The sequence below is a fragment of the Plectrocnemia conspersa genome, unplaced genomic scaffold (genome assembly GCF_051122295.1).
Source record: "Plectrocnemia conspersa isolate PC_06_02 unplaced genomic scaffold, ASM5112229v1 ptg000013l, whole genome shotgun sequence".
NCBI classification, from domain to species: Eukaryota; Metazoa; Arthropoda; class Insecta; order Trichoptera; family Polycentropodidae; genus Plectrocnemia; species Plectrocnemia conspersa.
In genome coordinates this window covers 14198317-14224920 of record NW_028277177.1, presented here as the reverse complement: position 1 = coordinate 14224920, position 26604 = coordinate 14198317, and the positions used below count along the sequence as shown (strand labels likewise).

Sequence of the window (26604 nt, the reverse complement as noted above, 5' to 3'; positions counted from 1 at the left end):
TATAGCATTTTGTTTGAATAAAATTGTTCATAGGATCAGATAAAAATCGATGGTCTTTGCCAATCAAAAATATTTGTGGGGATGCGTGGACTATAAATGATTTCTATAAACGTTTACTAGTTCTAACTTTTGTATTTTTTTATATTTATACGTTCTATAATAATACCTCACATATTTTGAATTCTATATTTTCTTTCATAAACGGCAATATTATCAATATTAAACAATATTGTCATTTATCCCTATCACTTATAATAATCCGTCTGTATGTGTTTTATTATTAAACACATTATGAAGTGCTTCTTCTAAAAATATATTTAAATTATGTTGTAACAGTATAATTTAAGCCAACAAATAAATCATGTATTTATATTTTATTATGTCATATTATATATAAAGCATTTTCTACGGTATCTATCCTTAAAGTGTAAAGTTATGTTTAAAATCGATTGTATTCGTTTTTTTATACACAAAAAATATTTTCCTATCTCAATTTTTATCTCATTAGCTTCCAGCATACATGCATACAACACTCATACTCAGACACACACACACACTCAAATACTGGTTTACCCGGATGTTTGCTTCCACCTGCGATAGTACCACATCTGATATCGATTTTTCTCTTTCAACAGGGTACAGTGAGGGTGCAGCTGGAGATGCAGATGGCCAACACAGTGTGCGAGGTGGCCGTGGCGAGTGGCGCAGGCGCCGTGGGGCCCCTTCCGGCTGCGCCCCCAGCCGCCCAATGTTACGACAGGGATAAACAGGTACAGCTAAAAAAAACTACCCCGGGAATATTTTCGCATTTCTGAGAATTTTCATCATTTTTTCCTTCACGAAACACCGCCACTTTCATTCATTTTTAATTTGGGAATGAATGGAATTTTTATAATATTAAATACAACCACAACCGAGTTCCCAAAGGGTCACAGAGTGAATTTTTAGCTCTTACGCGTGTACTTGTTGTGTATTTACCCTTTTTTTAGCAGTAAAATATGTATTTTATAACATATAAAAGCGGTTCAAATTACTTTTAATAATGTTGTTTGCCGACCCACGTTCTTTTTGTGTTTGTCTAGTTGATAAACATGATTGCTGGATGCCTTTGTGTGATAATGTCAATTGTCTTTTGTAAATGTGAACATTACACGCTTTGAATTCCAAAAACGATCGTATCGTATTACGGTTTGGGTTCTTTCTATATATAATATAATGGAATATACAATTTATTCTTAAACATGAAATACAAACATCTACATATAAATATATAAATTTAATATTATAAACTAAGCAATTTTAATATTTTTTTAATAATTATGAAAGCCATGCTACCATAATCCATAAAATACACCAATTTATATTTATATACAAGTAGCAAAATCTAAGATTAAATGCTTACCATTAATTAAAAACGTATATATGCATTGCCTTTTCTTAGACTTAATGGTATTATTATACAGATAAGGTTCTTCCAGATTATTTTGTTCCCACTATTTAATAACACCGTACAACCAGATTTTTGCCATAAATATTAGATTTGCATATAAAATTCAACTTTTTCTCTGATACAGTTTAATTTTTTAACTATTAGTGATGTTTTATAATATTTAGTCGTTTACGCCTTTTATTTAACGAAAACTAATATATAATGTTGCTATGTATAATAGCAATATACCTATAACAAACTCGCAAATAAAACAACCTTTTGAAAGGGTTTATCATACAAAAACCAAACGCTAATTGCATTTCTACGAATCACAAATTAAAGCTCATAAACAACGGCCACCAAATAATTGTACGTGCAAACATAGAATTATTTGGTGGCTAAAAGTAACAGCTGTTAGCAAAATAAATAGTAAAAAACAAAATTCGACAAAAAAATACCACTGCATTGCGTAAAAAAATTGAGGCAAAATTTCGCAACCACATATGTATGTGTAAACAAACTTTTTACTCAGTTCATTGGCTATTAGTATATTGATAATCATTACAGCGGTACAGCCCTGTGTGAGTCTTTACTTCAACCAAGATTATTTCCACTTCGTTCTATCGTGGACCACGCGATGTTAGTCGTTGAGCGTTTGAAGATCCTTTCTAGTTTTTTTAAAGTTATGAATCACAATAATAAATATCTTGAATTTAAATACTGTCTGAAATAATAACTTAGTTTGCATTTCAAAAAATTATCCATATAACTGAGCAGCGCAAAATCTTTTTCAAAAATGTGTCTGAGAACGCAGTCTGGTCCTGAAACTCTCGCGCTCTTGATGTTTTTTTCGACTACTGTTGGGCTACTGTGCCTGTACCGCCTTTATATTGTCTGTATTGTTCCGATAGTAGTCCTGTGCGTTAATTTTAAGTGCCTTACTATTCTGTAAGGCATACCCCACGGGTCATGTGTAGAGTGCATCAAGGGCGGTTTGAAGCTCTGCTGAGTCTTCGTCTATAGGCAGTAAGGGAAATCTTCACGACTCTTGGATTTGACTAGACAAGGCAACCAAGGAAGTTTTAAGCCACGTCTACAAATGATTACTGCTGGTCTACCCTTGCGTGCCACCAGCCCTCAACTATCTTCCTCAATCGAGTTAAAAGGAGGATTAATCACGTGTTTCCTGCACTTCTGCAGAACAATTTGACGATTAAGTGACTTTCTAAAAAGCTCTTTACTCTTATCTCCTCAGATAAGAATGATTCAACCTAGCTGCGTAAAATTTTGTGACTCGTTGGGAAAAAATAAACTCCACAGCTTAAATGTTTGTATTTAATTTGCGCCACACAGTCACCAGAGAGCACTTAATATATGAGACGACCAGCAAAATGTCTACGCAACGAGACATATTACTGCTATACAATAATCTGCGCAATATAACATTGCCCTAAAAAACAAATAAATCACATGTATAATAAATATTCACAAAACTTGCACCGCTGATATAAATAGAAGTGTGAGTAGGGTTAAAAAGGAATTTCAGGCTTCCGTATTTATTAGAGTTGTGAAGTTATTTAAAAATTAATCGACTCCAACGTTATCCTATAGTTGGACTCCAATTTAAGTAATTTTAATAAGATTATTTTTTGCCAGCATATAATTGCTAGCAATAAAAATAATGTCAGCGTTTTTCAAATTATAAAAAATATTTTATAAAAAGCCGCATCTACCTAATTCACTTTTATTGACTTATTATAATGATAAATATAAAAAGATAAGTACAAAAAAAATAATTAAATTATTATATGGTCAGTCAAATAATACATTTATTTGAAATAAAAAAAATATCAAACATTACAGTAAAATAAATAAAAATATCAAATTTAATAAATACACTAGCAAGGGGAAAGCTTGTTTTATTGGTTTCATTTTGCCAGGCTGGATAAATATAATCTTAAATCTTTAATAATACTAAATTTAAATTTAATCTTTTTCATCCGTGATTTAAACTGAATTAGATTATAAAAAAGAATTGCTTCTAATAAGTCAGCGTTTATGGAAGCTCTTAAATTAGATTTGACTATTTTAAGCACGAAAAATTAACGCTCTTCAACGCGCTTAACGTGGTAAAGATAATTATAAAAAGGAGTCGGGGTCGGTTGATTCTTTACGACTCCGACTTCTGCTAAAATACCGCGACTTTTTGACTCCGACTCCACAGTCCTAGTATTTATACCCGAATCGTCGAAAAAATTGTCAATAACAGCTGTTGCTACTTAACATTTTTATTATATTTCGAACAATATAAAGATAAAACACCTCTTTGGATTATTGAAAATACGAGATTTAAGTTCGCCGACAGGCATATTTTATGGCGTAATTCTGTAAAGTGTTTGTACATTTTTCTTATCTGATTATTAATATACTTCTTAGATTACTAAAGTAAAGATAAGCCCAAATAGAATAGATAAGAAAATCGTAAATATTTTTTTGCCATTTATATACATCTGAATTATATTAAAAGCTTCTAATGAAGTAAGCAAGTAAGCATCTTGCATGGACCCACCCTTTCTTATGCAGTGGTATGAAAATGCAGTGGTTGTTAAGCATTTAAAAACATTCGTTAAATTTTTTTTTAACCGAAAAAGCTCTAGAAATTATCAAGAAAAGAGATTTCTCGGCTTCTTACGAGACAATTTCGAAAATTAATTATAAAAAAATGATCAGGCGCGTGGATATTTCCTTAAATAAAACTAGAATATTATTTTTTCACCAAAAATATTTAACTTATTCGGTATTTATTGGTTTTAACTAATTTCTACTAAATTAAAATGTATATCAGGAAAAACTAATTTGTAATCAATAAAAAAAAACAAGTAAACTAGATAATATGTAAACAATTTTATGACCTTTTTCTTCAAAAGATACATAATACCAAAAGCATAAAATCATAGGCTCCACAATTTTGTTATATTATATATTATTTAATATATGATAATGTGTTATAAATATTATGTATACAACATCTGATATGTTACAAGTATAGATTTTTGTACCTTAGTTGAAAAACAAAATCTATTTTTGTACCACAGAAACAATGGATCAATTATTCTATCTTAGGATTTTTACTCAAATATACACATAAAATGTAATGTAATAATACGAAATCAAATCTAAGAGAATATATTCGGTCTAATCAATATTACTAATATTTTTTTACATTTGATATATGTATTTAAATGTTGCTTCTGCGAAAGAGATTTTTTTTCGCAAATCCTTGTTTATTTATTTTTATTATTGCATAATTTTTCAATAAACCCTAAAAAACAAAACAATGAAGGGTCTTCGCGTAGATACATTAAGGCGAACGCCGAATACATTACTGTACCTTTCATGGTCAATTTAATTTCCGTAGTTCGCCCAGAAGTAAATGGAAGAAAAACAATTTTCCGTAAGACGCGCGCTGGGCCCGCATCGATTCTGCCACTGGTAACGTTTTCCAACCTTATGATAAATTCGGTATCTTGCGATGGAAAATTGGGAAAACATCTTATACAGGAAAAAGGACACGTACGAACACGGGAATATAGGCAAATACAACCATGCGACAGTATAAATATATTATATTCAAGCCAACGTTCGCGCCCTTGACGGTTATCCTTCACTTCGATGCGAATTGATCCGTGTATGCATATAAAGCACATATCAGTCGCTTTTAGTATAAATTGCCTAGCTCGACTTTTGGGTAAAAATACTTATTTCGGCACCATGCTTCTTAAACAAATGCTATCAAAATTTAAAAGAATCATAAAAAAGCGTTTCAAGAAAATTTCCAAGCCCAAGCGTAGTCACTAACAAAAAATACAGAGATGACCCGATAAAAAAACGAATGTAAAGTTTAGAAAAATATATAAATCGATAATATTTCAATATTATTAAATGAATAAAATATAGCTTACCCGTAAAATTGACAATTATAGAGATATCCAATTTACACTTAATTCCATCAATAAATACTCACACATACATATAAACAATTAGGAATTTTCCTCATCGTTTTCACAGGCGTTAACCAAGAATGTAATAACCGTCGGACCTCTGAAATTCGTATCGCTTGGATGATTGATAATCTTTACGGAGAAAATTTGACACGAAAGCCTTTCCTAGACCTTAGAAGCATTCAAAAGATTCGCTGTGCCTTATACATATTTATTGAAAACGTACTATTATGCCTGAAAAGGGTCGATTGAAGATTATTAAATTGATTCTTGTCTATACCACTTTATAGTATACAAGTATTTTTTTGGGACAAAGATTTCAATCTATTTCAATAGAAACCAAGCATTTAAATCGGGGAATTGATTTTTTATCGTAGAATAGAAAGTTAATACCACTAAAAAAACATTTCAAATTTTTAATTAATAAAATAAATAAAAACAAGGGTTAAAATATTAATTAAGATATGCTATTTAGATAAAGCTAAAAAAATATTTAATTTGGGCCTGAGTATATTGTGCCAGATAAAATATTATCCAATACCTTAATTAGTGGAATCGGAAATTACGATTACTTAATTTATATATTTTTGAAAATTTATATTACTTTCCTTAGCAATAGTCTCTAAGTATTATATATTTTAGTTTAGATATATCTTATTTATATATCTTAATATGCATCTAAAGGATTTAAAAAAAGTTAACCTATTTGATTGTTACGTTCTTTAATTAAACACTTTAAAGCAGTTGTAGATATTACATGTTTTGTTATACAATAGTATATGTGTATATGGTATTAATACTGTTATTAGCTACATTCATTGTTAATACGTTTCATTTATGTGATTTACATCATGAGATCCTAAAAACCTTATTAGGTAAACAATGCAATTGCAAACTAAAAAAATATGTGTCAGAGGTATTTATTTCAAATTCGATGCAAAGTTGGTTCAAATTGCGCAACAATTTGAGTCACATTCGCATTATATAATTTTGGTAATTTATTTGTGAAATTATCAAGTAATCTAGTTGTATCCGATGCGAGTTGAGCCCTGAATTCTGAACGTAAACCTGAACCAAGGTTGGCGTGAAGAGAGAAGCGGCAGTTTTTCGGCTCCAATTTATACGAACTCAGTGAGTCCAAGTTGGAAAGCTTGCTTATAGTTTATAATAATGTTTTCGGGAGCAAATTTTATATACATATTTTATAATTAGTAGGGAGGTTTAGTGTTCGCCCATCTTTTGAGTGCACTATTGCTTACACGAAAATTTATTCCTGACAATTGATCCTCCGGACAATTGGTTCTTCTACCAGTTGATCCCTTACACATTAATCTCCTTAGGAATCGATCCCCTAAACCTTCTTCGTATATTTTCGTAATATTTGTAAAAACCAACATCCGTGAAGGCTACAAATATATAATATTATATTTAAATAGGCTATGATCAATTTGATTAATATATTGCTCTCGAACGAAATTACATGTTATTTCAGATAATTAAAAATGTTTTTTTCTAACAAACTGTTACGGAAAATAAAAATTTAAAACTAATTACACATATTTTTATTCAAAGCTAAAAGGAAAAATCTATTTACCGGCGTATAAGCCGACCCTTAAAAATAAAAAAAATTGACTTTAAAATAGGGGATCGGTTTATACGCCCGACGAATAATTTACGATTTTTGTACTTGTGACCTTTATGGTATTTTCATAAATTATTTAAATTTATTTCAATTATAAAAAAATGCGAATAAAATTAAAATAAAAACTAAATTTTAATGTTAAAATAATAAATTATTACGTATGCAACCTAGCATTAGAACATGTTTGAAATGGCCGTTTAATATTTTAAGGAAGAGTGAGATCTTACAACTTAATGAGAAGTAAATTTATTATATGATAATAGACTCGAATAGCTATAGTGATGCATTTAGTTTAATCCGTCTTTTGTCACGTACAGTCTGCATCGGTCGGGGTTGTGAAACTAATGGTTGGATTAATTGCACTCTTAGTACGTTAAAAGTTTTGTTTTTTGCTTTTATATAAATAAAAGTTTTAGAAATGCTTTGTTTAATCAACAGCTTCTGTGTACTTGTGGGTGGTTCTTACAGGCTAAAGTCAGATTTGAACCTACGACATTTAGTTCATTGGCAACAGCTTTCTTATATTTTTTTATATTAAAAGATCATGAATTTAACTTTACAAGAGACATGAATTCTTTATAATATCCTATAATAATATGTAATATTATACCTAAAGTTATTCTTTAACCTTTACGCTGCGTGTAGATTTCGTTGAATATATAATCCACATTTTCATTACATAGAATTGAATTTCATCGAAATGCTTTTCATTTTTGTTGTAATTAAAATTAATATTTCAAAATAACCGCCACCATAATATATTACAAAATAACAAATAAAAAAGTTTAGCCACCTCTGTTCGATACGATCCTACGCACTTTTCCCATTTAGCCTGGTTATCCTTCAAGATATAAACAGTATTAACACATCTCCCTTTACTTACCCATTTCCTCCAATACAAATGTAAATTGTAATAAATGTCAAAAGTTGCAAATTTTGTTGAATTGCACTTTAGGACTTTTATTACCTAAGCACCTTAACCTCTTTAATGAATTAATAATGTAAAATTTTGTTTATTACTCTAGGAACCCGATAAAAATATGACTTATGATCTCATCTTCTCTTCTGAAAATAATTCATTTTATGTTGATTTAATATTATATATACCATTTGTTTTCCTTTACTGATTATACACAATTTTCTGAATAAACTAGATTAGTTTTTATGTGTGTGCCTATTGTAAAGAACCGTCTTAAAATCTATGTAACTCTATCAAGAATGCTTTCACACTAATTAAAAATGTCTTTGTGTGAAATCTAAATCAAAAGAAAGCTATGTAAAAACCGCTAGAAAAATATATAAAAAAATCTTGCAAGTTGATACATAAAGAAATATTAGCATAATTTATTTTTAATAAAAATAATAATTACAATTATTTATTTTTCAACATTATTATATCTTAGTAATACTATGAATTTTCAATAAGAGTAAATATCTTAATGTGTAAAAATAACTATTATATTTTTATACTATATTATTACAATAAATTTAGTTTATCATATTTGCTTAATATGTATAAACATGCATATTGTTTTATTACATTTTCTTATCTTTCTAACCCTCAGGCTTGGACCATCAAAAGTGACTGCCACTCGGAGACTGTGCGACTTCACATGGTTTACAAGGATATTCACAACGTGCCAAGAAACCATTTGAGGTAAGATAAATATTTTTACATCCACCTACAGATAAGTAACCCAAATGCAAAAAAACGTAGTGGTTTATTACCTTAGTTCGGTAAACATATTTATCACACTTACCCCAAAAGTTTACATTCATATTATGAAAAATTAAATATTCTCTATTATTATTTGACAGCCGTTTTAGAACCTTTTTTGAATTGAATTTCCGGCTGACGAATGAAAAAATGATTCGCTAACGAAATGTTTTAATCGAAATAAAAGCAAGGATATTTTTAAAAGAAAAAAATATGTACACCCCTATAAGTACTTAGGCAAGCTCTTTATTTGGATTCACTCAAAAGCAACTAGGCGAGAGAGGCTTATGGTCGGTACGTTTTAATTAAAACCAATACAACTCATCCGCGATAGTTTGTTTAGTTTTAAAGCAGTTAAAATTCACTGCTTGGTTGATTTCAATGAATATAATAAAATCAGTATTAGTTTTCTATAGATATTGTAAAGAGCACACTATTAATATTATATTATTACATATTAAAATATACGACACATTAACGTGATATATGTAAGTTAATTCGAGTCCCGTCTAAAGTTACGTGCTGATTAAATAGAAGTTTAATTTAATTAGACAAATGGCAAGTGTGCACAAATAGGGCGAGTAAATTAAACAAGAAAAACGAATTGAATTAGTATATATTAATGAAAGCTTTAGAAGTTGTATAGTGCTCGTTAATTGTCGCTACCCTGCCGGCTTAATTGAGATGGAAAACAAGTTTTTTTAACTCATTATGTGTAAGTAAAACCAATCTATTTTCTCATTTTTACTACGTTATTTACGAGATAAATAATTAAAGTTACAATCAAGGGCGTTTTCGCACTGATAAAAGTTGTTTTAATAGAAAATCATAAAAAGGCTAGTCATGAGAAACTTTTGAAAGGGTTGGGCCGCTCCATTGACGGCTAATTTTAGCTTAGTTTACCCCTTTGTCGACTTTATATAGTAATTCAATAGTTTTTTATACAGTTTTCGATAAGTAAGCCAGCTCAAACTGTTCTTTGTATAGCTCATGAATAAAAAATGTATTGTAATAATAAAGCATAAAAAAATATGTACGACATTGATAAATCGATTGTGAATATAAAAAATATAACAATTACTTATTTTGGTTTTATATTATTGTCAGTCCATGAATTGAAATAATACAAATAAAACGATATTTTATAATCAATGCTTTTTGAGTTTTTTGTTGTCGATAAGTTTTTTTCGATGTTTTTATTCAAACAAGATTGTCGAAAGCTTGTTATTCTATCTATAGTTTTATTGTCTTAAATGCGTTTTACTACAGTATTAAAAGTATTTAAAGATCCATTAGTACTACTAGTTATTGATAATCTTTTTTTAATGCCTCATATGAAGGTACAATTTAACGGTAATCGATGATAAACCAACCACTATGTACGTTTAAATCTAAACAAAATAAAATATTCATAGCAATGCATTATCCTTGAAACAGTATCATGAAAAACAAATATTTGTTATAAATTTATAAATATATAGGACACCCACTAATATATAAAATAAGTGCATAATCTTACCAATATATTGTTTACATATAATTTTAAATAAATTACTGTTTGATTATTAATTCAATCAATTTAATTTATAAAGTTAAAAATATGTTTGATAAAGCTGCAAAAACTTCAGTACAGTGAGATTTGGCGTTATACAAATTTCACAGCTAAATTTATCTTATTTTTTGAGCTCACAGCGTCATTTTTAATATAAGCCAAGGAGCTTAATTATAACCATTAAGCTATCAATGACAAGTTTAAATATTGCATAAGTAGCATTAACAATAAATCTAATGATGCCCAAATCATAACAAAATACATAGAAAAATAAAAACAGTTTTAATTAAAATATATTAATATTTAAAACAGAATACGTCCACCACATTTTACAGATTTTACAATTCTCAATGATTTATTTTCTTAAATAATACTTTAAAGCCATCAGCGTAAAGTAATAATATTAAACTACAATATAAATAAATTCTTTCATAGCATTAATACACAATAAAAAAAAAACACTTATGGCAGAGACTAGAACTTTATGGAATTTCTAATGTAGAAATCTACAATATTTAGATTAATTGATTTACCCTTTATTTAACATATTGACAACAAAAAAAGTATAAATTTAAAAATATTCAATAATCATGGCATGACAAACTTAATCAAAAGCCTTAATAAAATCAGTGTAGATGATATCTATAAATTTGCCTATATTGAGATTTTTTATCCTGAAATGACGGTCGTTTTTTAATGAAACAAAACATCCTTTATTAATTTCTATTCATATTTTAATACTCTAAAATATTACTTTCTTAAAAATATTATACATACCTTTCTTCCACATCTTGGTCAATTGTTAAAATCTATTAGCATAAAAGGCTTAAATTAAAAATATTTCGATAGCCCCTTTTACATCGTCTGCATTTTAATTTTTTCCGCCTAAGAAATGTTGCATCGATCGGAAAAAGCAATGTCTAGAGAACATGTTGAATGAGATAAAAGCTTCAAGTCAAGTTCCTTAATTTTATCAAAATTTAATTTCGCCATATGGGAACACGCATTGTCGTGTTGTAGAACTATTTGACTTGTGTTGCCGAGTGTAGGCCATTTTTTAACTTCTTCATGCAAACTATTCAGCTGATTACAAAAAGCTTCCTGTTTTTGTTTGGCCAGGCTTAAGAGTTTTGATACACAATTCCTTCGCAATCTCGCCATACACAAAATTTATTTATGGTGATCCCGGGTTTTGAGATTTATTTTGCTACTTGCCCTTTGAATAATAATTTTCTTCTTCGACGATTGTTTTCGTACAACACTTATTTCTCATCTACCAGCTATCAAATAATATAAAAAATTTGACTCAGCTTCAAGACATATTTTCTTCGCTCAATTCGTGTGAAACCCACACATTTTCTCAATCTACTTAATTATGTCTATGCACTATTAAATTGGACTAGCTTTATATTTCAGCCAGCTAATGGTAGTTTGAGTAAGATTTGCTTTCATTCCTGCAACTAAAACATCATTGTCTACTTTTGCTGATCTCACACATCCAAAACTAGTATTTTTGATATCGTAATCTCGCGTTCGCAAATTTCGAAACTATCTTTGACATTAACGGATATCTAATGTTTTTAGTGGCCGTAGTTGCACAATTTTTTTCAAGAATTTCATATTACATGCAATTTTATTTAAATTGTATTTTTTTCATTTCTGAATGATGTCTACCAACACAGATATAATAAAATATATACTAAGGTATTAACCCAAAAGCACGACTGACTGCTAAAACTCAAATTAAAAAAAAGACATTAGTTTCGAGATTACCTAATATATAAATAGTGAAATGGGTTCATTGACAACATTTAGAAACACTGGGTAGTAGTAATATGCTTTAAAAAATCCAACTTTTATTTAAGTTTAAGCTAATCATAGGGTTTTTAATGAATATTTAAAAAGTATTGTGAAATTGAAAAGGCACAAATCTTGACAAATATCTATAATTTTTTTTAAATAGAACCCTCTTGTGCAATGTACATGTATCAAAAAGGAAGAATATATTTCCAATTGCATTGCACATAAGCTCAAGCATGGAAGTAGAAGCGTTATGTACGGTCTAAGGTGGCATGGCATTCTCATGAATTTCTTTCGGAAAATATTTCTAAATAAGTTTCATGCGATTATCCGATTTCAGCAAGATTGCTTTGTCAAACATTGAAATCAGAGGTTGGTTTAGGTTGAAAGGGTAGACGGTTTAGGGTTGGCATTGGTTTTAGATTGGCCCGGAGCTAGATAGAGCACTGGTTTTCAAGTTTGTTCAATTATTTTACCACCAGGTATAAATTTAAATGCTTAATTTCCTACCTGTAATCTAAAGTTACGCTGTGGGAAAAATTACATTTGTTATTTTATACCTTGATTGTTATTATTATCTCGAGTTATCAAGGTATAATTTAGTTTAACTATTTTAGACAATGATAAGCATATGAATAATTATTATTAACAACAGAATTAATCTTATATAATATTTATATATACATATACATATTACCTTACATAAACCGTTTAACGTTTCTCGGAAATTTATTAATTCGCTAGTGTATTTACACACCAGTTAATTTTAATGCTTAATTTTGCTATTGTGTATCTCATTTTTGGTTAAATATAATTTTTTTCACTATCGATTTTGGATAATACACGCTCGACGAATTTTGCAGTGGGTAATTGGGTTCGAAGCACGTCGCCCCGGTACACCTGATTAGTTGAAATTAATGTTTGTTGGATCCAAGGTCCCAATTACCATATTTTAAATTAGAGCCGAGCGTTTATCAGGCGCTTCACCAGAATTTTCAACTGGAAAATATTACAGCGACACTTTGTACCGGGATCACCCGTGGCAGATTTACCGCCCACTAAACACACGTAATTAATAAATTCTTTGACTGTAATTAAAATTATATAAATATTTTAAAATCTATTAGTTTTCTCTATCTTATTTCTCTTAAAAAGGATTATGATTTACAATAAAGACTCGAAATGGTTTTCTTTTTGTTTATGCTTTTTAAGCGCTTCTTAAATTATAACTCAAAATAGAATTTTTATTTTATCATATCGTAGTTTAACTTATAATATTACTTTTACTGAGAACAAGGACCGGAAAATAATCTTCGGTTTCGGCTGAAATCAATCATAAGCCGATGTTTGAAGCTTTACAAGTTTTCCGTAGTAAAGAAAGACGAAAACAAACTATACTAGCTATACTTGTATTTGTAAAATTATAAAGCAACATTTTTTATAAGAAGACCTACAAAATTATTGTAAGCCTATAAATGAATATAGGTGTTAGTATCGTGAGCTGGTTTTAAATGCAGAAGAGTCTGAAAGAATCAATGTAGTGTCCTCGAAGAGCTAATCTTCCTGCCTCTCAAAATTAGGTCAGAGTTTTTCAAGTATTTTTTGCATAACATTTTATAATTCTTGCTAGCGGCTTTAAGGAATGATAAACGGGTCGTTCCTTGCCCTTAAATTCAGGAACATTGACGGTTTGAATAAAGCTGTCGATATGATTTTGTAATTTTTTTTTACTCACATTTACATGTCAAATTACATTTACAGCGCATTTTATCTTTATAGATTGTTGCACTGACACATATTAAAATCTACCTTACAATTTGACTTTAATTCAAATATTCGAATACCGAATATATACGTCCATTGCTCAACTAATATTAATAATTAATAAAAAAACACTTATTTGCGAACATGGTTACTGATACAGGAATTGCTGACTTCATTGCTATGAGTTGTGTACTACTTCTTAGGTTAGGTTATGTGATATTTAGTACAGAAAAGTTTGTTTCGTTAAAACGCAATGATTTTAGTTAAATATAAAAAACGTAATGAAAAAATACAAAAATATATTGCATTGTACATTATATTGGCATTCCATTCCATACTACGACGACAGTAAACAATAGTTTACTTCAATTGCATAAATATATTTAAACCAAATCTTTCCAAAAATATATAAAACCACTTAGGAAACAATGTAAGAATTTAATTTAAAACTTATAATGGAAAACATAGTTTATTCATAACTTGTCTGTTTTGTGTTATTATACACAAACATATTATAAGTTTATGCAAAAGTAATTATCGTTGTTTTAGCAACTTAAACAAACAATTAAAGAGCTGCAAAATTTGAAAGGATGTTGTACTATTTAAACATTCATAAAACTTATGTTACTGAATACATAAATTTATATTTTCATCCACCTACTAATTAGTTTGTAAATACAATTTCTTTAATAAAAGATATCAAGCTGAAGGGATGTTTTGCCTTATTTAAATTGAAAGTCAAAAATCGCTTAAATGGGGGATGCTATAAAACTTCCTATCTTGCATCATTTTGGTTAAAATAATATTCTCTATAAAATGCGGCTCTTTCTAAAACATCTCATTGTTTAAAGTACTTGTCTGATGCAATTTACGTGTAGTCTTATAATGAATTTTCTTTATTTTTCTGATCCAGTATCCTTAATAATTTAACTAATCTAAACTAAATGTTATAAATTTTTGTATACATATATAAATTTATGTACATAAAAATGCAATGGGACTTATCCCGAGATCTCCGGATCGTAAATTGCAATCCCGAAATCCCAAGACTGCAATTTTGCCACTAGATTGGATTCCCTGAATGTAATACAACAAAGATAAAGAAACAGACCAGTATTTTCACTTTGTCCTTTTAAATAATGACGAAATTAATTTTCTTCAAGACAAGAGACGATTATTTACACCACTTATAATAAAGTACCATAAAAGCCAATATTTTTAGCATTCATTAATCTAATATTAACATATTTTTTTATTAATTCTAAAAGAGTAACTTATGATTTGATTTTATTTTTGACTAAAATTAAAATACAATATCCAGATCAATTTCGATAAAAGTATGTATTTTACATTGAAATTTGTACATTTGTACATTTTAAATTTATTACAGACTAAATTATTACACTCTCGATAAAAATAGAGTTAAGGAGCAAGTCAACGAACGATAAAGAATCTGGGTGGCCCTTAGGAGCAAAGCTTGAGCTATGGCTATGGTACAAAGGTACTCGAAATCATGCCGTTTTGCAAACTCGCTCGGTCGTAATCCATTATTCGAAACGGACCTTTAATTAAATCCGAACTGAAAACCCATCGAAGGAAGCCGACAGGCCGTTATTACTCGACGGCAAGACACTTTATGTAACGAGTCTCGACAAATTATATTCGCCATGACACGGATGTGATATAACCTCTCGAGGCTTTTTTTACTTGAAAACTTTATTGCGTTAATGACTTTCCTCCATCAAACTACAAGTAGTTAAATCCTCACATCACAGACATATTTTAATTACACTTTAAAACGTTCATATGATAGTATATAATTAAATTTTTAGATAGGGTAAAAAGTGAGCATTTAGTGCGTTAAGGATCTCTTTGTCGCTGACGACAAAGGATATTGTACAAAAGCCAGGCTCGCTAATTGCATTGCCACTTTAGGTAGTCGCAAATAAGAGAATTTTATAAGCTTAGCCACCAAAATAGTGCATTTAATAATCGACCCAATTTACGTATTTAATAATGCATTTTACCTTAACAGGTCTAAGAATAAGACTATCGCAAAATTTACGCATTTTTTACGACAAAGTAAATTCACTAAAAGTTCATATATCAAAAAATGCTTTTCATAAAAACCAATTTGCGTGATTTGCTTGATAATTTTTTATCGTAAAGATAAACATAACAATTTAAAAAAATATTTAAAGTTAAATTACTTAGGCACAAATATAGCACTTGACACAAATATAGCGCTTTTCTAAACATACATTTAAATAGAAATATAACTTCCATTTCAGCGTCAACATTGAATGAATATGACCTACATTCAGTACAGTTCATTGTGGCTTACTGCAATTGCCTTCGTATCTAGTAACGTGAATGCATCGTGAATGTAAAAGTACACACAAGTTATACAATTTTACATCTTTTGTTGAAATTTTATTACGCCATAAAAGAAAAATACATTTCATTCGCGACGTGTATACGACCGCTAATATTCCATTATCCAAAGTAAGGTAGCTTCGCTATTGCGATTGTAACCATTCATTACCAAGCAATAACTACTAGTTAGTACATAGTACTACGATACAGCGTACTATATCGTAGTATACACTGAGGTCCTTTATATTTGTTGCAGCCCTTAAAAATCACATTGAAATCTATAATATAATGCATATAGAACATTTTTTATGTTTCTTGAGGTTAGGCGCAAAGATTACAAAACTCGATGGAAGTAAAAAATGTAATTATTTCTAATGTCTGTTAAGCTTAAAAATTCAAGTATAGAAAACCATTAAATTTTTGCTCTTCTGCTACCATTTTGAAAGTTGTCATGATTTCTATTTCTGTTGAAATAATTCCCTGGCAAAAAAAGCTGATTTTGATAAAAAAAATTCCAATCGATGTCGGAGCAAGTAAATTTCTGAACAGCTCTTAAAAATACACAAAAGCTAAAAAATAATGATGTTATGTGATAATTTAAATCTCAGTTATATGAGATTTTTATACCTTAAACTTTTATTTTACCTGATAATTTTTAAAGCCTAATCCGAAGATAGTATTGTTCTGATTATATTATTTAAATATATATTTTTGAGTTATATTATGTAAATATTATGAACAGATTTTGAAATATTGTTTACCGCAATCAAGTATGGTAATTAATTAATAACTGTAGCTGAATACATACATAAAAATTCGAGCGTAAAATCTAATTATGTTCCATTAACACCGAAAACATAAAATAACTTTTACATTCGTTATATAAACCAGTAATTTAATAAATAATAACTTTAAAAATTAGTTTTATATTATGTATTTTCATAAGTCTATAATAAACTATTTATCTTATCTACTTTGTTTTACAAAACAATTGTATTAAAATAACAAAGATTTTCTTAAAGTTTATGGTCGAGTAATTTGATCTATTTTTAGAATAATTTTCACGAGTAGGTGTTACCAATATTGATTTTATCGAGAAAGGCAATCCTAATATATTATTTCGACCACATTGAACAACTGTGGGAAAACTTTTATTATCTTTTTCTAGCGAAAGATTCTTAAAAGATTGATGAATTAAAATATATATAACATTGTTTAAACTGCCATTTAAATAAGTTTAGAGTATTTAAATGTTGTTTAAAATCTAAACAACGATATTTTGCTTATTCCACAAATATAACAATAATTCGATCTATGTATATAAAAATAGATATTATTTACTTAAAAGGCAATATTGTAAAACGTTATTATTCATTCAATAGTAAGAATATTCCGCATATTGCTTTTATTACCAACTAAAACCGCTTCTCAAATTGAAACATTGTTTAAGGTGTTTCATACATATGTGCTTATTATATAATTTTATATTTTTATACTATTTTTGCGCGATTTAGCTCTATTTTATTTAATCATCATGGTGTATCTGCTGGATTAGAAAAAGTTAATATGAATTATATGCATTTATTAATTATAATCTCCCGAAATCTTAATACTAAACCACTTCTTTTTTTATTGTAATATTTATTTTTTATTTAATAACATCTATTAATATAATCTTTTATTACATAAACAGTTTTGATATAAAAATGAAATTATTACTATATTTTAAAATACCAAACATGTTTCTGAAACAGAACACATCCTATTAAAATTTTACCATTGCGAATTAGCAAAGCTCCCCGGCCGTATTTCCATAAAGCAAAGCGACGCGTGCAAATGGCGTCCTCGTCGTTTACCACTGGCAACACCGTCGACCAATTAGTATAATTGCAATAACCATACGTACATGTGTACCAAACACACAAACACGTAGACGTTTTAATTGAGCAAGGCCGTAAGTTCAACAAGTGCAATTAAGTGGATTGGTCTAACGAAACAAACAAAAAATATATAAAAAAGGAGCAAATCTGACGCAATGTGTTTTTATTGCCGGCTATAAAACGCTAGTTTGGATATACAAGACCTCGTTTTTCACTTTGCTACGTACACACAACTAGGGGGATAAAAAAATAATTTCCGCCTGTGTCTGTCACGCGAAGCTTTTCGCCCTGGCGCGGACTTTTGCGAGAGAAAGCTCAGTTTTCGAACGCATATGCTGTGAAGAGTACGCTTAGTGATTTAATTTCCTTGTGTCACTGTCAGTCGCTATAGTATGTGATAAAATTATGGTGACTGGAGCAGTGATTCCGAATATTTTATACGAGATGCTCGAAAAGAAAAGAAGACAACTGCCGTTTCCACTAATGTTAACATGACGTAGCAGATTTAACCAGGCCACATTTGCAAAATCGTTATGTTTACAAAGTGGGTTTAAAATGCCCGTAGCAATTCATATTAACCAGCAGTGGTATATATTAGTGACCAAAACCTGAAAGATCTGGATTCAAATATTATTTTTTTTTGTCGTGTCTACAAATTTCTCTAAAAGACCATAAAAGTTCCCTTCTATTGCTTTTTTTACAAATCATGTCAAATTAAAATTTGCTGCCAATAAATTTTAATTTGTTAATTAAAAAAATATTGCGCCTAAAATACATTTCTTTACAAATTTATAGAAAATTTAGATTTAAATATCAAAAGATAACCATTCTATTTTTTCTGATTTAATGACGCAAATAAATTTTGTTTAGAAATGCGTAATTTATTTACATCAAATGGTAACCCGTTTTTACTTTGACAACATTAGACAGAGAATAATGCTTATTTATATAGTAGGTTAGGTATTATGGATCTAGGATTTGATATAATATACTTAAGTGGGTGCGACTTTTTTTAACGCAAGCTTAGATTTCGCTAATGAAAGTGTATTAGTCTTGTAAGGGACCGAAAAAATACGGAAAGCTCCTATGTGGTCATAAATCAATGTTTTTGTTCGGTTGAAGAGATTATTTTTCCAGTAGAATAGCACATAAAAGCTTTATTTCTTTTTTAATTTAATTTTTTTCTTATTTTTATTTAATAATAAAATAACATAATAAGTATTAATTATTCCATTTATATGTATCCAAAATACAAAAAATATATAAACCAGTTAATTGCGCACATTTTTATAAACACGCGTTTTCAAATATATTCAAAGTTAATGAAAAATATCCAATTGCAAAAGTGTTTGCCGTATAGATGGCAATCTTGAATTCACGTAATATCCTTTCGAAAATATTGTGGGTACCTTGACTTAATCGGAAAACGGGTTTTCGCACGGTGGTGTTACATTTTAACAAAGAAGCTTCATTTTTGTCTTAGGCGTTTAAACCTCGTTTTTGTATATCACATGCTTTGTTACCAAAATATAGCATAATATTTGTATTCTCACACCTATAAATTTTGCTTTAAGCATTTTACCGTTTTTAGACCTGCCAAATTTATCCTTTTATTGGGTGGTTTAATTGAAAAACGCGACATCGTTTTCCATAACTTCAATCGTCTTCTCTTTTTAATTGGGATTTAGTATTTTTAATCTATGTCACAAGATATTACTTTTTTATATGATTAGAAAAATGTCTTAATATCAGCTTACAGATAAAAAATGATATTTTTGACATTTATAAAATTTTTTTGTTTTTTAATTATCCTTTTACGCTCTTTAAATTTTTTACACCTCAAAAAGTTAATAATTACGACATCGTCGCACCTTAAGCAATTTCGCAATTTCAATAGTATTCAAAGTTTTATTTGTAGCTATTTTTTTAATGAACTAATTAATTGATTAGATCATCTAATACTTTAAATTCCGGATTAAATATTAGCGCCATATTTAACCTTAAAATAAATGTTACTTCAAACGATTTTTTATCATAGCAATTTTGATATTAGATTATTTAATACTTATCATTATATAAGTATTATTAACTCTACATCTCTTATTTTGTTAATTTTATTATTTAAAATATAAAATATATTCTTGTACAGAACGTACTTCGAATTCATCTAAACAATTTTTTCATATAATTTTTCTGTAAAGAGAGCAGGTAAATTATAAGCAATGTATAATAGCAATAATACGATTTTTTAAAGACTGATCTTTTATGCTTTCCCACAAAATCTTCATTGTTGTATAGTATGCTTAATATATGTATATAACCGATACTGTAACAAATGTCGCCGATCTTAATGTAACAAATGGCGCAACCTAATAAGGAAAAATACTTTCGTGTAAGTATTTATGAGCGTGTTAGTGGGCGGGTAAAAGTCACCCACACTGTGTCTCAGTCTTGGGTCCGGCAAAATGAGGTTTCCCTCGGTCAGAAATCAATGGTTGTGGTCAGGCTGTGTATGTGGGTTTTTTACGGTGTGCCCAAATGTACAAAGTTTTGACTTGACGGCCGAAAACGCAAGGATAAACTTTCAAAGGAAGACCCAACTTATAATAAATCGCCGGGGGGCCCTCATTGTTTCGACGTAATTTCACAGGGAAAAAGTTTCCGACGCTGCATTCTGAAATTTGCGAATAACGAGCGTGAGATTTACGAGGATAACTCAATTGGAGCAGCTCGCTCGAAAACCAGGTCAGAGCAGTAAAAATATAACCAAAATCGTATGTTTTGCGTTAAAAATGTATATATAGAAATCGTTGCAATTATTTAACATCGAGGGTAAGCCAATTTTCCATTCCTAAAATTGGATACATCTACTTGCTTGCCCCTTTGCTACTATACATATTATAATAGTTCGTCATATTTGATAGCATATAATTCAAAATTTTATTTTGCCATTTGTACCAGTATACCATCCCGCGTAATTTTTTTTAGCTCATCGTAGCTATCGCTAAAAACATCCTTGTATTCGGCAAGCTCGTTCAACTGTCGAAACTGGATGGTTCGTTCTAGAGAAGCGTTTTCAAGCGCTGGCGTCCTGGCCGCAACGGTCAGCAACAAGGAACGCGTTCGCGACTCTCTAAAGCTCGCTGTTGAAATATTTTTAAAAATGCTACATTGAGAATGCAATAAATTGTATTTTAATGTTTCTAGCAAAAAAGCACTAGAATACAAATACGAATATGGCCCGTACTTCCTCTTGTAGATATATCTCAAAAAAATATTTATATTCTCTCTAACAACAAAGAGCCATATTCAAGGTCGCTACGATCTAGCGTATCGTATAAAATGCGAATATCCAATAAATAATGGCGTGACACGCGCTCCGCTTAACGTAACCGAGCATTCTCGATCCCTTTTCTAAAAATTTGGCAATGAGCATGTCTGCTCGAAGTCACTCCCATGTCGTCGAAATGAGTATTTCTGTTTAAAACACCTCGGCCTTAACTGGACGAGAATTCCACCATGTTAGGGAATCTAAAAAATGTGATAAAGTGACACTTGGAGTTGCTAAAAAGTAGTCAAATATCGATGGACTACCTCCACGGTGACTCCAAGTCTTTCTGTAAAGAAAGTAAATCCGAATTTGTACGAATACTCTGAAACACTTTTAGATCATCATCATATAATAAATATTCCAAGTTATTAATTGCCGAATGTATGTCGTTAACAAAGATAAAAAAGACCAGAGGACCCAGATTGAATCCTTGTGGTACTCCGGAATGGGCAAAATACTCATCGGAGCGACGATTGCCATAGCTCGATGTATTGATGTTGGCGACTCGAAAAAAAGTAATATTAACTTTCGAGAAACCAAAGTTGCTTTACTTCTAAAGAAATACCTCATGAGAAACTTTTTAAAAGTCAGTATAGAGTACATAGACCTAGATTTTAGAATCGAAGGATTTTGTCACCGCCTTCGTAAGGCACATATGTATTTATTTGGTTGTCTAATAATTTCATGAAGTTTTTTCAATTCTAAAATGTTATTGATAAGTAAGTAAATATACAAATTAACTAATATTTACGTAATATCTTTTATTTTCAAGATATTTCTACCAGAGTTTCTGTACTTTTTAGATTTTTTGCCGATTAAACTGTTTCTCTTCTGAGATAAACCAGTTTTCTTTTAGTTATGAATTTCATTATTATCGTTAAGTAAAATACCATGAATATCATATAAAAGCAAACATAAAATCAATATCTAGAGTCTACAGTACTTGCTGTAACATATCACCTTTCTTTTCAAATTAGATATGTATAGGAGATAATTTTCGTGCTATAAGAACTTCTCTTATAGACTGTTTTCACGAACTGCTCTGCAAGCTGTGATAATTGTTGACCCCAGTAGACCCCAGTAGAGCCCAGTTTTGTTGTGCGGTTCTTTTCAAGAAGTTCTTAATATATCACTTGTTCTTTTAATAAAAATCTTGCTATAAAATCAAGCAAAAAACGCATGTAATTACTTGTTGGTTTATATTGTTTTGGCTGAGCTTGGAGAACAATACACTTCTCCAAGCTCAAAACTTTTACAATTAAATTTATGTAATTAGGCACTGTCTTTAATTTTACTAACTCTCATCTTGGATGATGCTTTTTCACTCGTATGAAAGCTTCTAAAAGCTTCTCGCTAAAATTGACCGAACCTCCAGACTTAGAATTTTATTACACATAGACTGATATCACATTTTTCAAGCAAATAAGTCTTTTTCTGCAACAAAGTCATGTCCGTAGGCAGCATTGATTATTATTAAATCAAAAATTCAATTAGTTAAGAAGGAGATGTCAGAGATGGATTTTATAAACTTGCACCTTCAATATTTTTAGAGTGAAACGCAAATAAATGTAAACAACAATACAATATCTGCAAAAGGATATAATATATGATAAATAATTATATACTTTTTATAAGTTTCTTTAGAAACTAAACGACCTTTAAAAATAGTATATTACGATTTAAATGAAATTTTACCTAAGGTATTCAAATATATAGTTCATTGTATTAAAATAAAGGATCTGAGTTAGCAGAAAGAATTTTAAATCTTTCGATTCTATTCGTAAATGTGAGTAGCAGTTGTATTCAGAATTATAAATCTAAATCACATTCCAATACCTACAGCGATCAAGCCTACGAAATCCATAGCAATATATCTCGAAAAAGTTTCGCTCTAACTATCACAACATCAACCCCTATACTATATTTACAAAATTTTATACTCTGTTTTAAATTGAAGCTAAAACGTTTATTTTATATTATTGAACTATTAAACCCTTAAACTTTCAAACCCTATGACTAACACAAACTTTGTAATCTCATATATGAAACGAGCTGACTTGAGATCGCAGCATTATCAATACTGCTGCGAGTGCAGTGCCCCGAGACTTGCCATTTGTTTTCACATTGATGACCTATGCAAATATCGATGAATAAATTACAATTGGTTCTAAGCAACTTGATCCGTACATATTGGAAAATACATATATTTTGCATATATCTTTCGATGCTTGGTACACGAAACGAATATTCAATACTAGACTAGTATAATACATTTTAATATATTTGAGCATATGTAAATGTATATATTCATTAAAAGTATATTTAACATATGTTTTATAAATATTATTTTTAAATATTATATTGTAACCTACAACCGTATAAATAGACAAACTATTCTACTAACCAAAAAATATTAATTTTTATTTTTAAAGTAAATCCTTTTTTATTCTCTAAAAATATTTTATTGAAACTAAATATACAATTCAGAGTATATAAATTGATTATTTTAATTACGAATAATACTTAATAAACTTGCGCAAAGTCTTGTTTTCTATTTCGCAAATAATACTAATTTATTTGGTTGTCAGTTAAGCTTTCATTTTTCACTTCGTTAACTCTTTTTACATTCAATATTCCAACAGTAAACTAAAGTGGTTAACTGATCTATCGTGCTGGTATCGTGTTTTTTCGTTTTCACGTAGCTTCATAAATTTGAGATAATTTAATTATTTATACAAAGGTGTGAAAATTCTATCAAAATATTTTTTCTGTGTATATGTGATATAAAATATGTCTTAAGATTTGGTGGTTTGTGAAAGTCTACCATCTTTAAAATGTATGATCTTTTTAACATTCAGTAATGAAAATACGCGTTTCTATATTTGAACGTATGTTTAATCTCGACTCTCTTAAATTGTTTTGACCAATGTTTGATTGTGTAATCCGACGGAGAAGATTCACCGCAAACATTTACCATCCTTTTTCGAATAGTTTTGGGCGAATTACTTTCTCTAGTAAGGAACTTAATTACTTTGCGATGCTCGATTTTTCTCCAGCATGTGGTTCGAAATCGATTGCAAAAACACTACTTTCATCTTTGCGTTAACTTATCTTTTCATATAACATTCTGTGTAATAGATTATATTTATGTAGGATTTCTAGTTCGAAATTAATTTGTGTTAATATACATAAATATGTGTTTCAAAATATATTTATGTTTTAAATATTAACTTAATATCTCGCACTTTACAATTAAAACATTTAGTCGCAGAGATGATAGTAATTTTTAGCTTTTTTAATATTTGTAGAAATTTTAAAAAGCTTAAAATAAAAAAAATTAAGACCGCAAAAGTAAAATAATAATCAAAATACAGCATTTGCTTGCTAGGTTGTGCTGAAGTAATTTAAGGATTTATTGAATTTTCGAATGAAGTTACATAATATAAATATGTTCAATCAATTTTCATGGAATTTTTACCTGCAATAAACTAAATTAAATATTAAATTGTTAGATTTAAACAGGTTATCGTCATATTAAAATTTTTAACTATTTTATAAGAATATTTTTAAATATAAAAAAGGCGCAGATCAAAAATCAAATTAAAATTAATATAAATCTTAACAAGAACTTTCGATAGTGGATCAGTAGTGCAATTTGTGCAAACTAAAAAAAATACATATATTAGTTGAACTTCTAGAAGTACAACTAATATATGTATTTAAATGTAGGAAATTATTGGAAAATAATTAAAAAAGATTGATTTTTGGTTGAATATATATTTTATGTATACATTTTATAAATTAAAAAATTTATAAGCACCATATATTTTATAAATTCATCATATATATTATAAGATTTATTTTAGCTACTCGGTAAATATTTTTTTATTAGTTTGCACAGGATACAGCACTAAGCTGTCTGGATTAATAATTTGCTAGTCAAGTCTAAACCGACATAATACGCCTATTTAAAATTTATAATCCATTTAATTCAACTATTTAAAACCCACCGTTAATGATCGATTTTGCTAATGAGGTTCGAGTCTATAAAATTCGAATAATTTCGTTCAAAGGCACTTCTTTCAAGTCGCTTTTGTTTTCAGAACACATTTTCGCGACGCGCTTTGTGAAAGTTTCCAGCTGCTGAAAAAAAGCTATGATAATAGTCCAATGGAGTTGAGCAAACTACCTCAATTGTTGTTAGCGTTTTATTTTCGTAGTTTTACGCTGACAATGGACTAGAACACGCGCGCCAAGTGAAATGAAAATGTAAAGCCAAGAATGGCTTAGCAATTGCGAGTGGAAGGTTTCTAAATGTTAAATTTTTGGTTAATAACTATAAAAAGTACGACTTAAACGTGCTGTGCATAAAAGTCTAGTGAATTCTGTTTATAACAGCAATATACACGTTGTCGTGTCGTTCAATTTTGAAACAATTTAATTAATATGCGAAGAAAAAAGTAATTTCGTACGTGGTAAAATTTTCCAACTATCAACAAAAATGTTGCTACGACAATTTCGCTACAGTGTTAATTATATGACAAAGGAAAATGAGTTCAGGGTAATGCATGCTAAGACCTCATCTAAATGCTGTACAAAGTTTTTGAATAACTGGTTAAATTGGTTATTTATAGTTCACTAACTTTTGTAATAGAATTTGTTTCCGGTTATATTATACACTCTTATTTATCAATTATATTAATTAGTTAAGCATTGTAATGTTGAGCGCAAGGCAATAGCGATTATGAACAAACATACTTGTTTTTTTGTGAACCAACCGCATTTTATTGCACAGTTTTGATTATTCAAAATTTCTAAACTGCATTATAGAGTTACACTTTGATTCAGAAAATTTCAGAACTGTAATAGACAAAAAAATATGAGCTTTTTGTTCGTCTACTACATACTCATTAATAGCTAGTTATTTAGTTAATCAATGAGTTATTCATTACCGTAGTGGTCTACGTTTGTTCTTAAAGGGTTGAGGCCCTAGGGATGATTGACCTCGTGGCCAATGAGACTCAATATGGAATCTAGTAAGACTTTTTTATTGCAATATATGTGTGCGACGGATGATTATCGGCGAAGCGGTGGTGAATCTGACGCACTTGA

At 29.4% G+C, this 26604-nt stretch overlaps 1 protein-coding gene across 2 annotated transcripts in view; it reads left to right on the top strand.

The window, feature by feature from the left end:
* Nucleotides 1–26604, top strand: part of LOC148227368 (uncharacterized) — a 161335-nt gene that overhangs the window by 101840 nt on the left and 32891 nt on the right. For both annotated transcript variants that reach the window (XM_088201797.1, XM_088201798.1), the window contains 2 exons: nucleotides 636–770; nucleotides 8638–8729. In XM_088201797.1, coding sequence (XP_088057923.1) covers nucleotides 636–770; nucleotides 8638–8729 — 227 coding nt within the window. The remainder of the gene's footprint in view (nucleotides 1–635; nucleotides 771–8637; nucleotides 8730–26604) is intronic.